At 27.1% G+C, this 14,668-nt stretch overlaps 1 protein-coding gene across 1 annotated transcript in view; it reads right to left on the bottom strand.

The window, feature by feature from the left end:
- LOC107446666 (transient-receptor-potential-like protein) overlaps positions 1-14,192 on the bottom strand; it is a 31,564-nt gene extending 17,372 nt beyond the window's left edge. The window contains exons 1-6 of the mRNA XM_016061366.5: positions 14,057-14,192; positions 8,032-8,188; positions 6,149-6,392; positions 4,243-4,587; positions 2,235-2,405; positions 202-436 (exon numbers count right to left, since the gene is read on the bottom strand). Coding sequence (XP_015916852.2) covers positions 202-436; positions 2,235-2,405; positions 4,243-4,587; positions 6,149-6,392; positions 8,032-8,174 — 1,138 coding nt within the window. The 5' untranslated portion in view covers positions 8,175-8,188; positions 14,057-14,192. The remainder of the gene's footprint in view (positions 1-201; positions 437-2,234; positions 2,406-4,242; positions 4,588-6,148; positions 6,393-8,031; positions 8,189-14,056) is intronic.
- Positions 14,193-14,668: the final 476 nt, after the last annotated feature.

Here is a 14,668-nt window from a genome sequence, read left to right as displayed (position 1 = left end):
AATCCAAGTCTTACTTTAAATGACTCGATGAAAAATACTGAGTGCGATAATTTTTCAAAATATTTTAATATTTTTTTCTCAATATAAAGTTTTGTAATAGGTAATTCTTGCAATTAAGCTACAGAACCATCAAAAGCAATTTAATTATTAGCGATTACGGAATTACTGCAATAAAAGTTTAATAAAAGTGTAAGAACTTACATAGAAAAAATAAATAGGAGAAAGAATGGATGATAAACTTAAAAAAGGGTTTTCGAACCAGTTGACTCTTCTCTGTATTAGGACACACCATATACATAACAGAATAAAATGGAAACAGAGCTCCGATTTTGATGATATCCCAGAGCTGATAAAGAGGATTTTGTCTTCGAAAGCCAGGTAATCCATCGTACCATAATGAACTTAACAGTTGTTGCACATTTGGGTGAGCAATAAACTGAAAAAAAAAATTAAACAAAGTTATTTGATAGTTATGCATTGTAAAATATATAAAGTGTTTAAAAAAAAGCAGTGAGTTCACATGAAATACATATATGGAAGAGAATAGCACATATGCATTGAAAACATTTTAAATCTTGGCTTGGTATAAATATGCTTGGGTCTAAATGATATGGCTTCTAATATTCTTATTTAAGCCTTGGGTGCTTGGTGGAAGGTTTGGACAAAGCCACGAACTGGTCAAAACTGCGAAAGTCGAAATCATGATATAAATAAGGATTGGGGTTTGCATGAATTTAATAAGAAAGTGGTAAAGTAAGGAACATCTGGAAAGGAATACTAGGAAAAGGAATATCCTTTTGTCGCGAAAGAAACATGATACATCCAGGGCTCTTACCTGGAGGTATATCTATTGTGAAGCAGATGTTTTCACTTTTTATTACTTCACTAACTGATATGCCATATTATTTTTTGGTGCTTAAATAATATGGAAACTAGAACTTCTAGTTACGTAACAATACAGGTTAAGTAGCTAGAGAGGGATGAGCAATTATTGATTGAGATCTATTCACACTTATGTACACTGATGTTTTTGCCTGAACATTTTTCCCAGACACCGTTAGGTGCAACCTTTGACAGAAAAAGAAGTTCAAAGTTATTAAATGGCATGATTCGGACATAAATTATGGTTCAATGACGTATGAAATATTGAACACTAAATAAAATATTGCAGTCGAAGTAGCGTTCTTCAATGATGTCTCCATCGAAAGGTTGCACCTTAACTAGTTTTGTTGTATCATATTTGATTGTGAATTTAAAATTCTATGATCAAGTAAAACAGAACCAAACTTGGTTAGTAAAAAAAAGAAGTATTTTATTTGGAGTGTAACTTCTCTGCTCTTTTTGGGACCCTTTCTCAGTTAATATTGTTTTTGAAAAGTAAAATCTGAAGAAAAAATATTTTCTTTCTAAATTAACTTTCGGTTTGAAGGGAATTTTATTGCTTTATCTTTGAACTCTAACAAAACCATTAGCAAAATTTTTTTTTGAAATTTTTCATTTAACAGACTTGCAGGTTTTGTATATCAGGAAAGTATATTTTTGTTTCGCACATTTACATTTTATGGCTTTGTAAACTTTAAAAATGTATGGCTTTATAAGTAGAAGGCTTTGTTTATTTAGGGAATATTAGTTAAAAAAATCGCTCATACAGAAATGGAAATTCATTTATTTATGGTTAAATGGAATACGATGGAAATTAAGAAATTTCAATAAATATTTTTTTCATGTAATGTTTAACCAAATTAAGTGTAAAAATTCCTTGCGATAAAATGTTAACGTAATCTATCTCCTGATCTAAAGGATTTAATTAAAGGATTTTATTCAAAAATTGTTTTTAACTTATACCATAAAAGCGGATTAAATTTAATTCTAATAAGCTAAAATATTTCGTTGACTTAATATAAAAATAGGGGAAAATTTGATTTCAAATAAGAGTATTTAATTTAGAAGCTATTTAGAATTAGTAAAAGTACTTATTTTTTTTAAAATATTGTTTACATTGCTTGTAAATATGTAAAAGGCTCTTCTGTGTATGATTAAGGATAATATTAAATAAGAGAATGATCCAACTTAGATTTCAGACATAATTGTATAAAATGTGACAAAAGAGAAAATATATAAATGAGTAAAAAATATAAATAAAGAATATGAAAATTGAAAATAACATAGGTTTTCTAAGTACATTTTAGTTACTTTCTCAATAAGATACACATTTTTAAAAAAAAATTGTATACCTTCTTCTGTTTATATTTAATTGCCATTTCTAATCTAGCTAGGTGCATGTGCTCTCCATGTTGATAAAGTGGTCGAGCTGGATCATAATTCAAAACCATTTCCAATTCTCGAGAGCTTCGAGCATGATCTAATAAAGCTGTGGCAAAATCCTGACAGCGAGAACGAAGTTTCTACATGGTCCCAAAATAAATAATCATAAAAAATCAGCAGTTTTTACAGAAAGGAAAAAACAAGATACAATGATGTAATAAAGGTTTTTTTATTATGTCAAGTTTAAATTGTGCAACAAAAAATTGTACTTGCATATGTTTTGATTATTTCATTATATCATGTTTTATATTAATTAACAAGATTATTTTTTTGATGAAGATGAACGAAAATGCTTGAAGATGAATTTGAAAATAATAAAGTAAAGTTTTAATAACCAAAGGTAAACTTGAAAATATTCAGTCGAATAAACTACCAAAAGAACACGTTCATTTCTTTGACAAAAGCAATTTTCTAAGCGATTTTTGGAATTCTTTTTAATAAAAATTCAAAATGATAAGGGGTTTTCTACAAATATTATCTTGTATTATAAAGCAAAATAAAATAACAACTGATAATACCATGCAATAAACTTTCATACCCCGAAATATGATTGTATAAGGAGAGAAAAAGGAAAAGATACTTTAATGGGGGATGATTCCCAATAATGCCGGTGCATTTTTAATAAATATTGTTTAATAGTACAGAATGAAATTTGTGGCAAACCCCTTATTATTTTGAGCTTTCTTTTAAAAAGTATGAAATCTACTAAGAAAATTGCTTGAAACCTTGTAAATTTTTAAGATATTTAATTTGGAACTTTTTTTTTTAATATTTGCCGAATACGATTCACTATAAAATTAAGAAAAAATAATTAAATTTAAATTTTACCCTTGCATGCTCTGTATAAAAAACTACTTTAACTACTCATATCTTTCACAGTTTTAAACAGATTTTTCTCAAATTTTAAAGCAAAATTTTCTAATTCACTTTAAACACTCCAAAAATTTTGCGTAATTTTATCAAATATTTTTGAACTTATAGCAAAAAATCCCAAGAATTTTTTTTAATAAGAATGTCCGTATCTCCATAAATATTTAAGGCTAAGTTTACGAAATTTTGTCAATTTTTTTGCGTGCATATAATAGCTAAAATAAGCGTTACAAAATATAAATTTATTGCTACAATTTCTGGCATAGGGTGACTAAAATCATAATTTTCCGTTTGTAATTTTTAGTTGGTCTCTCAAATCTCTAAAAGCTTTAAACTTTATTGAGAAGTATGAGAAATCGCATAAACTAAACATTTTTAAATTTATAAGATAATTCTCTAAGTATTTTGTGAGAAAGAAAAAAAAAGTGTTAATATAGAAATGTTTCCATTATTTTGTCCAATCCCAGTAAGTTTATTATAAGATTCAGGTAAATTTAATAATTTAGCTTATTTGACTCGAATTTTTTTTTTGTTGAGCATTTATTAAGTTCTTAAAAGTAAACATTTCGTCCTAGCTTTTTTTTAACGAAATTTGACACGTAAGGTGTCTCATTGCATATTTATAATTGGCACTAAAGAATTAGGGCCAGCAGCAATAAAAAAATTGACTAAATTTATGAAAACATAAAATTAATAACTGTTAATATTTATTCATAACTCTTAGGTTATGTTTCGTTCATATTCTATTGCCATTTAATTTATCGCTTTTAAAATCTTTTCATACAGATAGTACTTGTAGTGAAAATTAAAGCTTTACTTCGATTTAAAAAAAAAACTCAAACTGTGATTTATTTTATAGTTTCAATTTTTACTTTCCTTAACAAAAAAACATTTGACAAACAAATTTAAATAATCTACTCCAATAAGCTCTTTCAGTAGAGTTTTCGTAAACAGTAGAAGTGACATTAGTAGCAACTTCAGAATTAGTAGTAGCAATTATAGTAACGTCATTAATAATAATAATGTAACAATATTTAAACTACTCACAACATAATCTTCTTTGAATTCATTCTCTGCCATGCTTAGTCTACGAAGTTCCCATGATAATTCAAATGCTGTCAATATAGGATCAATAGAGGATAAACAAATTAAAGATGGGGAAGAGAGTGCTCGATAAGCATTGATTCTGGATCTTGAGTGACATAAGCAATCATCTTCCATGGCTTGTACACAATCACGACATCGACATCGAACATCGTGTGGCATAGGCAAGGTAGCACCACGATCCAATAAAATTTTTAAAATTTCGTAATTATCTTTATGGGCTGCTAATATCAATGGTGTGATTTCTGCTGTAAAAGTAGAGATATCACGATCCACTTTCTCCCAACTCTGAAAGCACAAACAGAATTTTTAGAAATAAGTATGAAGAAAAGAAGAAAATTTTTTGTCTTGTCTTTACAAGATGAATTTTACAACTCAATAAGAGCTATACTTTAGAGTTTTATACTAGTATGAAACTGTAAAATGCATCGAGATTTATAATTCTAAAAAAAAAGAAAAAAAAAAGAAACACGCGTCCAGTTAATCAATAGAGCAGTATCGGATAAGACAGAAGAGAAAAATGAATCTTTGAGTTTCGTGATTTTTAGGGAATATGATTGAGTAAATTTTTAACTCTCTCCTCTACACACATATTCAAGGAAAAAACAAATAATTTTTGGTCTCATAGTGAATTGATCGTAAGATACGGTTCCCAGTAGATAAGATACGGTTCCCAGTACGGTTCACAGCAGTCATGTATCACTGGCAGTTGTCACAAAGTAGGTGGGTGACCATTGACCACTTTGATCTGCCTACAAAGGGACAGAGGGTGTGCGTTATCGATCCCCGTTAGATCTTAAGTTCTAGTGTAAAATGCTTGATTCAAGATACCAAAGCAGAGTTGCCATTCTTCAGCAGAGGATTAAAATTGTGATGGCATGTCTTCGGATCATCTTCAAAGGTGATTCACAGATCGTCGCCTATAGCTACAGCTCTAGAGTGACGTAAATAAAGTACTAAATTTTTTTATTGATAATAAAAATGATCAGAAACATTTTTTTCAATAAAGGAAAAAAATGCTTCTATCTGCTAGTTTTATTGGAACTGCATCCAAAGAATAAAAGTGTCATTAAACTTTTGAAAAAAGTGCAAAATTTAAAAAAGTGCATCTCTGAAATTTCTCTTAACTAGATGTCGAATTGATTGCATATGCGGTACTAACGAATCGTGTTACTAATATTTTGTTCTTAATTCCCCTAAATAGGTTAGAAAGAAAATTTAATTTTAAGTCTGTTTATTAATATCATACGGGTATAAAGTATTTTAACGTTACTTTCCATTTAAATTATTTGCAAAGCATAAGTACTAGACTTAATATTTAAATTCATCACCTGAATGTGTTAATCTTGAATTTTCGAATAGACCCAAGAAAAATTTATGCTAACATTCTTGGCTTATAGATTGTATAAGAAAAAAGGGATAGGAGCCTCTAATGCTAATCCAATTTTTCTTAGCTTAGAAAATTTTGTAATAATCTATAATAAAGCAAATTTTTTAAATATCTATACTAAAGTAAATTTTTTAAATATCTATATTAAAGTGAATTTTTTAAATATCTATTCTAAAGTGAATTTCTTAAACATCTATAATAAAGTGAATTTTTTAAATATCTGCACTAAAGTGAATTTTTTAAATATCTATTCTAAAGTGAATTTTTTAAATATCTATACTAAAGAGAATTTTTTAAATATCTATACTAAAGTAAATTCTATTATAATAAACAAAGTAAATTCTATAATAATCTATAATGATGATAATACTATTATTCATATTGAAAAAAATTCTGTAATAAAGTAAATTCTGAAATAAAGTAAATTCCATGCATACATTGTAGAGTTATGTAACTTACATGTGGTTCATTTTCCTTGTGGACTATTTCTTCATGTTCCAGAAGAAGATCAACAGCTTCGACGTATTCAGCATTTATGGCATGTAATAATGCATCTCTACTTTCAACTCCGTGCTCCAGCAATAATTCAAGTATATCTAAATTTTCATTATCAATTGCCATTAAAGTAGCAGAGCGACCCACGGGATCCTTACAATTCACGTCTAGTAGCATTGCTGAATTTTTGTTTTTCATTTCAAGTATTCTGGAAGAAAGAATTATTTTTAATCTATGAACCCTTTCTTATTTAGCGTTGTTTAGATGCATCGCAATTTTGATAAGCCCTCCGAAATTTCTTCATTTTTTCCTGAAGTTATTTTTCTTAGTATGTAGCTAATATGGCAATGTTGCTTTTAGTTAAATATCTTATCAAACCGAGTTTTGATGCCTTTGATGCAGATGAGACACTGGTGTCTATTATATATATATATATATATATATATATATATATATATATATATATATATATATATATATATATATATATATATATATATATATATATATATATATATATATATATATATATATATATATATATATATATATATATATATATATATACATATACATATATATATATATATATATATATATATATATATATATATATATATATATATATATATATATATATATATATATATATATATATATAATAAAAATGAGCTGTGTTTGGAAGGTTTCACCTTCAACTTCAAAAATGCTAAATATAATATTTTTCTCTTATTTGCACCTAAATTAATACAAAATAATGAAAAAAAAGTATGAAAAATATGTTTAATAAAAATTCTGCATCAAGGGGTTGATCAAAACATGTTTTGAAGAAACTATAGTTTAGAGGTTACAGGTAAGAGGTAAATCTTTATTATTATTAAAATTTTTAATTTTGTAACTTGGCAGGGAATTTATTTAATACGGAATTCATTTGTATTATAAACAAACTGGTTGAACGTGAGTATTATTATGAAGGCCCGTATTTTTATGACATTTTAAATTCTTTATGCATTTTGCAGGGCATTTTTTGCTTTTTAGTGCCTCTTTTAAGTTTTGGGGGTATTCTTTATTCCATTTTTTTACTATTCTTCGGCTTTGAGTCATTTTCATTACATTAAAAACAAGGTTTATGTATGTTATGTACATTTTATGTTGCAACTCACAATACTACTTGCAATCATGTTTTCTCATTATGTTATTTATATAAAATCTTTTGAAGTAATTCTTTATAATAGCTTTCCATTTTCTCTGATTTTTATTATTTGGAACATTACAGTTTTCGAGAAAAGAATTTACTATTGTTCACAATTAAACGAAACTGTGTAATTTAATAATCCAATATAATTCAGATATCGAGTAATATAGGAAGTTTCATATATAGTTCAGAAATCGTTCAGAAAATATATAGTGCAGAAATCGTTCAGAAAATATATAGTGCAGAAATCAATATATTTTCCTTTTTTTGTTATTTTATTATATAACATTTATTTCTCACTTAAATGAACGTGGAGCATACATTGTATTGCTTTATATATTTTGAGACGAATGAAAGTAATTTTAAGAGGAAATTATTGCTTTAGTTTAATACTTTTATTTAATTAATAGGGCATATTTTACATTTTTAAGGACTTTTTTTTTCAGTTTCAAGGGCATTTCTTTGCGTTTTTAAAGGCATTTATAGGCATTTCTAAGGTCATGCAAATCTGGGTTCTAATTATTAGTAATAGTTAAAAAAATATATTTACGCAGAAACATGAAAGTTATTGAATAAACAGTAGGGAGAAAAAAGTTAAGGTTACATATAGGATAGTATATGTTCAGTAAAGTAATAAATAAAATTATTTTACCTTGTAACTCGAACAACATCTCCTCTTTCCACAGCTATTAAATATTGTTTTTCGAAGGGTTCCAGTTTTCTTAAGGATGGATGTTGACTGTACATGGTGTTAGATGGCCAGCAATGGTCATCTTTGTCACCTGATTTCTCCATGTTGGCAATTAAAGCTGAAAATATTCAAATGTAATATTTTAAATTGTTAACTACCAGCAAAAAAATGTAGAGAAACTTAAAAAGAAATAATGGGAATATTTCTTTTAAAAAGGGATACAAAGAAAAATCAAAGATTTAAATAGTACTGAGTATTTCAATCAGATGATATAAAAATTGAAAAAAAAATGTTAAAAAACTGAAATTACTACTTTTGAATCCTAAAGGTGATTTAAGGCATAAAATGTTAATTCGATGTAGGGAAGTAACATGATTGTTTGGGAATGATTTTCTATCTTAGCAGAGTTGAATGCCATAATAACGATATTTACTACATTGCAAAAGAACATTAATGCATTCAAATTTATACTCTACACTAATTTCCAGCTAATTGCCTACCTATCCTCAAATGAGTTATTAAATCCTTTTTTGGTTTGATAAGAGATTCCTTCATAATATTTTACACAAGTGGGTCTTAAGAGTATTTAAATTTTTTTTTACTCATAACATTTTGTTTTGAATTGTGGCATATAGCATTGTTGACATATAGTACTACTTTAATACTGTACCGTTTTATTACCGTTTGCTACAAAATTGCTAATAAGCGTTTGGGTTTTAAAGTTATTTTCAGGTCTGTTGAAAATTTAAATCACTTATTGATCCCATCAGTATTGAAAATCTCAGGGGCATTTACCAAATACCTGTAGAGAAAAGCTCATTATCAGTTTCGTTATAAATAAGTTATTAACCAATGTCAACGTGAATGGGAATAACTCATTATTATCAAATTTATATTCAAATACACTAAACCAATAATAGCAATAGTTAATATAATAATGGTTGATATAAACAATCAATAATAGTTGAGAGATAAACAAGCTAAAATTCAACAATTATTTTATAGTTACAGCATGTTTTTGAGCCACTGTTAACAGATAGTTTCCTACGTCTTCATACAATCATTGGTTCCTCAGTGAACTGATCATAAGGACACGGTTCCCAGTAGAAAATTGTAGTCAAGCATCACTGGCTGCGGTCAGTAAGCAGGAGGGTGATCACTTTGATCAGCCAGCTTAGGGACCGAGGTTGCAAGGTACCGGCCCTCAATAAACTATTATACCGTGAAGTGCTCGAATTCGCAAGCAGGTCGTCGGGCTACCAAATCAGGAGAGCCATCCCCTCTGCAGAAGGTTAAAATTGCTATGGCATGTCTTCGAATCATTCTCAGGTATGCTTCCCAGACCGTCGACGCTAGCCCATAGAGCAATTGTAGTGTGACGTGAATAAAGTACCTACCTACCTTAACAATATATTCCTTATTCATTATTTCTCATACAGTATAAGTATTTTTTAGAGAAATTTGTCTTTAATCCTTTGACTCAGAATTTTTATTAAACATATTTTTAGCACTTTTTTAATTATTTTGTATTAATTTAGGTCCAAATAAGAGGAAAATATTATATTTATCACTTTAATAATTTATAATTGCATAATCACTGTCTGCATAATTGAATATCACTTTAATTATTTATAATTGAAGAATATTATAATTTGCATTTAAATAATTTATGGTAATAAAATACTGTATGAAACAGTGGTGTCTTTTTCTCCGTGAAAGGTAAAATCTTCCGGCTCATTTCCAATCAGCTATTTTTTTAAAAACTTGCACCTATTTGCAGTTATTTAAATCTAAGAAAAACAGTTATTCCTCATTGAAGTTTCCTTAATTTACAACATCAATTATTGATAAATGTTTGAATATGAATGAAAATTTATTCAAAAAACTTTTTTTCTTGGATTTTATATTTTAGTACAAATAATGTACAAATAAGTACAAATAAGTACAAATAAATTCCGATAATGTAACAAATTTTTTTTGTACATATTACTGTTTTTAGAATTAAAAGATACCAAAGTATATTTTTGTTTGTAATTAGAGCGTCATGAAAAAATATATAAAAAGGACACCCGTGTTCCATCTGCGTCAAAGGCTTAGACTGTTTCCTTCACATTTTGAATATTTTTATTATTCAAAATATATTCAAAATAGGTTGAATATTTGAAAAATTTTTTTTTTTAGCCCAGACCACTTTATAAATAATATAAAAACATTTTTTTAAATTCCATCTATATTATTTGTTAAGTATTTTTTCCAAAGCATTTGCTGCATTTCATTGTTTTTTTTTAAATGTTCTAAAGTTAGCTAATGGTATTTTTTTTTAATTGAAACAAAATATAAGATTTGTATAACTTTTTTTAAAAACTTGATATTTCTAGTCATTGATGCAGGGTATGGTGTCTGAAAAACGTGAATTCAATTTCATTAACAATGAAATCAAATTTACTTTTTCATTATTTCAACTGCATATTTTAGAAAATTTTGAATACAGTGCAGAAGTTTATTTTTATAACTTATTTCAATCTTTGGTTGTTGACTCATATAACATTAAAAAGATATATAAATCTTGTAAAAGAAGCAGACGAAAAACTGTACTGTAATGAATATTAAATAATGATAAATAATTTACCTTTTACCTTTTATTCTTATCAAATTAAAGTAACAATATACTGGCCGAAGATTTTCTGCAATCAATCATCATAAAATATACATTTTTATATTCCTCTATGTATAATTTCTTAAAAATAGTTCCAGTCGTTTCTTAAAACTAAGACACATATCTTTATACTTCTAAGCTAATTTGTAAGTTTTCAAAAATAAGTTATACTTTAGTTTCAACTTAACTATAGTTGAAAAATTAGCATACATACTAATAAATAAAATGCTTTAAGAAAAAAAAAAGAAACTTCACTTTACAAAGTCAACGAAAGAGTATTAAAAATGCTTTAAACATCTAGTACAATGTCACTTTAAATTGGATAAACTTTACCTTTTAATAATGTGAGTTAATAATTATGTTAAGCTAAGTCAATATTATTTTTTTTCTGTGTGTTCTTTTATATATTAAACTTTTTAATTTAGTTATGTTATTTACGAACTTGTTTAAGAAAATGCAAAAACTGTTTTCTAAAACCTAACTTATTTATTGCCGAATGAACGCTTAAATCAATCATACTGAAGTTTGAAACTAATAAAATATTTTAATATTTTGAATTTCAAATCGGGAATAAAAACAGTAGGGGAGAGGGGGGCACATGTGAACAGGGGGCACATGTGAACATGGTATGTTTTACCAATATGATTTGAAATAAAAAATCTCGAAAAATTTTCAATTGATGGCAGTACTAGTCCTACCTCTCTGAAAAACTTTCAGAACAATGAGACATTTTGTTGGTCTATTCTGACAATTTCTTTGTATCAGCTGGTGTTGCATATATTATAATCGCTCGCTTCTCCAAGTGAAAGCATAATATAAATCAACTAATAAACTAAAATTAACTATTGCAGATCATTATATGAACATTCAGGTAAGTTTATGACAATTATTCTTTTTTTTTACTCAATTAAAAGTTCTTTATTTTTCAAGTTAGGTTTAAGAAGGATGATGGGGGCACTTGTGAACAAAACATCTGGGGCAGATGTGAACAGTTTACAAGTGCCCCTACATAGTATTAAGATTATTATCCTCATGATATTATAAGTTTAAAAAATATGTATGCATTTAAAATTATCATTATTTAATTTTCCATAATTAATTTATTAATTTTTCCTTTAAAAAATTTTTTTTTATTAAATGGTTGATCGCGCATCACGCATATTAACTGATACACCTGAGAAAATAGAATTGTTAAAGCTACAATTGAAAAGATAAAAAAAAAGAAAAAAAAAGCATGAAATAGTATTAGAGAAGAAAGAAAAAGGCCCATTACAACACCCGTGGAACATGACGTTGCGAAAAACCCAATTACGGATAAATTATTGTACAGCTGAAAAATTATTTTCTTATTGACAGTACTGTTGTACAATTTAAATTCACATAGTAAGCTACAACCCCCTCAGTATAATGCGTATCTATATCTGTTATATTAAAGGTTTTTTTTCTTTGAAATATGATGATTGCTTTGTGTTTTTAATCTTGTTCATATGTGCCCCAGGCCTGTTCACATGTGCCCCCAATAGGGGCACATGTGAACAATTGAAGTCATTTTTCTAAAATATTATAAAGTAAAGAAATATTTTATTGAAAAATCTCAAAAAATTCCACAAGACAAACAAAATACTATTTAAACATATGGACTTTTTTACTATGAAAAATTGATGATATTTTTCGAAAAGTGAAGAAATAAAAAAATTTGTTCACATGTGCCCCCCTCTCCCCTATATCGTAATTATTAGAAGAAAGTACTTTTTTTAAAAAAATTTTTCATAAAAAAAGTCAGTAAATAAAGAAAATTATCTTACAAAGTGTTTCTAAAATGGCTTTGTTTCGGAATTTTTTGCGGGAGTAATCTTCGGGATATTTTACTTAAAATTTTTTCAGAAAAAATAAACTCAGAATAATTTTTAATACAGCCTTGTTTGTCATATGATACAAATTTAAGTATTCGGAATTTAATTTTATTAATATCTGTGATGCCATAATAGGCCTTGCATAGTTCCTACCCTTTAAAATTTCTTTAAATTCATAAATGTAATTTTTTTAAACAGTCTTAATCGAATTTTTATTAAATTCATCCAATTATATTATTTTTATTACAATTTATAAAAAGCAAATATAAATATTTTATTCTCTTCTTAACAATCAATGTAAAGGCGAACTTTTTATTTCAATACTAATGCAAAACTCATTAATTCACTATCGCGATTTAATCGAACATCAAAATCTACTTTTACTATTATTCTTTATTTCTCTTACCACGGAAATGTTTCAGTTACAAGGTTATACTAATTCTCAAGATCCTTTTTGGCGATTTATTTTAAATTCAATATTGATTACGGAGGTTTGGCTTTCTTTTTAGCTATTTTATCCTTCGATAAATCGCCAAACATGGATAGTTTCCCATGGTCCTAACTGTCTGTTGGGAAACACTCAATCTCTTTTTTAGTTTGGCATTTGACTACGCTGGTCATGGGGGATTTATCTCCCATGGCCTGTTCTTATCGATATTATTATGCGAAATTTATTTCACTTAGAAAGTTGTATGGAAAAACATATTTTTAATTTCGTATCTCGAGGTCTACAAATACTGCTGAATAAAAATTTTATTACAATTATGATACAGTTTCCTCTTCAACGGTAATTTTCATTATCCTGTTTTCATCGCAATCTTCAATTAGTCAATTATCCAACAGCACCAAATTTTGTCATTATTTCGTCATTATAATATCCATATGGTAAGGTACTTTTAAGCACCAATATTATCAGAAATGAATAAAATTTTAATTAAAATAACCTAATTTCACATTTTGGATCAAAAATAACAATAAAGTTTTTTTTTTCAAGAATAATTTTAAGAATATTTTCTTAAGTTTTAGAATTTTATTACAATTATTTTATACTTCACAATTGTAATAATTACTGACGAGTTTTATAAAATTTTATCACCTGCTTCATAAATGCAAGCTACTAAATTTTTTTGAAGTGGTTAATCACTAAAAAACGCAGTACTGTTATCATATACTAAGCTGAACTAATTTATTTGCATTTATCAATACGTATTTTGTATTGTATGCAACGATGTAAGTATTTTGTAAATTTCTATGCATAATAAAAGAAAATCATATGCATTTGTATCATTTATCTACAGATCTAATCTTCATATAATACATATCTATTCGATCTACAAAGCAAGGAGTAAACAAATAAAAAGTTAGCTTCATCGATATAAATAATTAAAACAGCTAGCGTTGTAGATAAATCTTACAAATGGAATATAAATAATATTCTACTGTCATTGTCATATTGAGATAATGATATTGTACTTACTTTTTGACTCAGTATTTAAGACATGTTTCTTAAGGTTTTTAAAAAAATGACTTTGTTTGTGAGACGTTCAAGTGATGGTGTTGAAGAAGAAAAGATGAATCATAGTGAAGTGCGGAGAAATATAATCCGATCTATTTATGAAGGGTTTCTGTAACTGAAGTGCTTCATTTTTTCTTTACTGATGCCACACAAGAATTTCTTTTTCTTAAATATTCTTTAGATGGAGTTTAGTGAAACATTTCTATAAGATTTTCAATTTAGATTGTGTTCTTAACGTAATGTATAATTAAAACGAGAAATACAAGGAAATAATATAGGATAGAATGCTAAGATTTTAAAGAATAAAATTAACATATCTCAAACAAAGGCCTAAAACATAAATTTTTACTCATAAATTCTTATATTTTCTCTAAATAAGCATTTTTGAAGGATATTAATGCAACGCAATTTTCTTGAATCATTTATAAACATAACTCAAATTATTGTATATGTTGGTGTTTAAGTAAACTTTTCGAATCCCCAAAATTTTACGAAAATCGAGGGGGGGGGGCGGGTTGACATACATCCGTAATTAAGTCGTTGATCGTGGAATATCGATGCAATGCAAGCAAT

This window comes from Parasteatoda tepidariorum, chromosome 11 (assembly GCF_982258835.1).
Source record: "Parasteatoda tepidariorum strain Cologne lab strain chromosome 11, Ptep-v5.0, whole genome shotgun sequence".
Lineage (NCBI taxonomy): Eukaryota > Metazoa > Arthropoda > Arachnida > Araneae > Theridiidae > Parasteatoda > Parasteatoda tepidariorum.
This window is presented reverse-complemented; position numbering and strand designations above follow the sequence as displayed.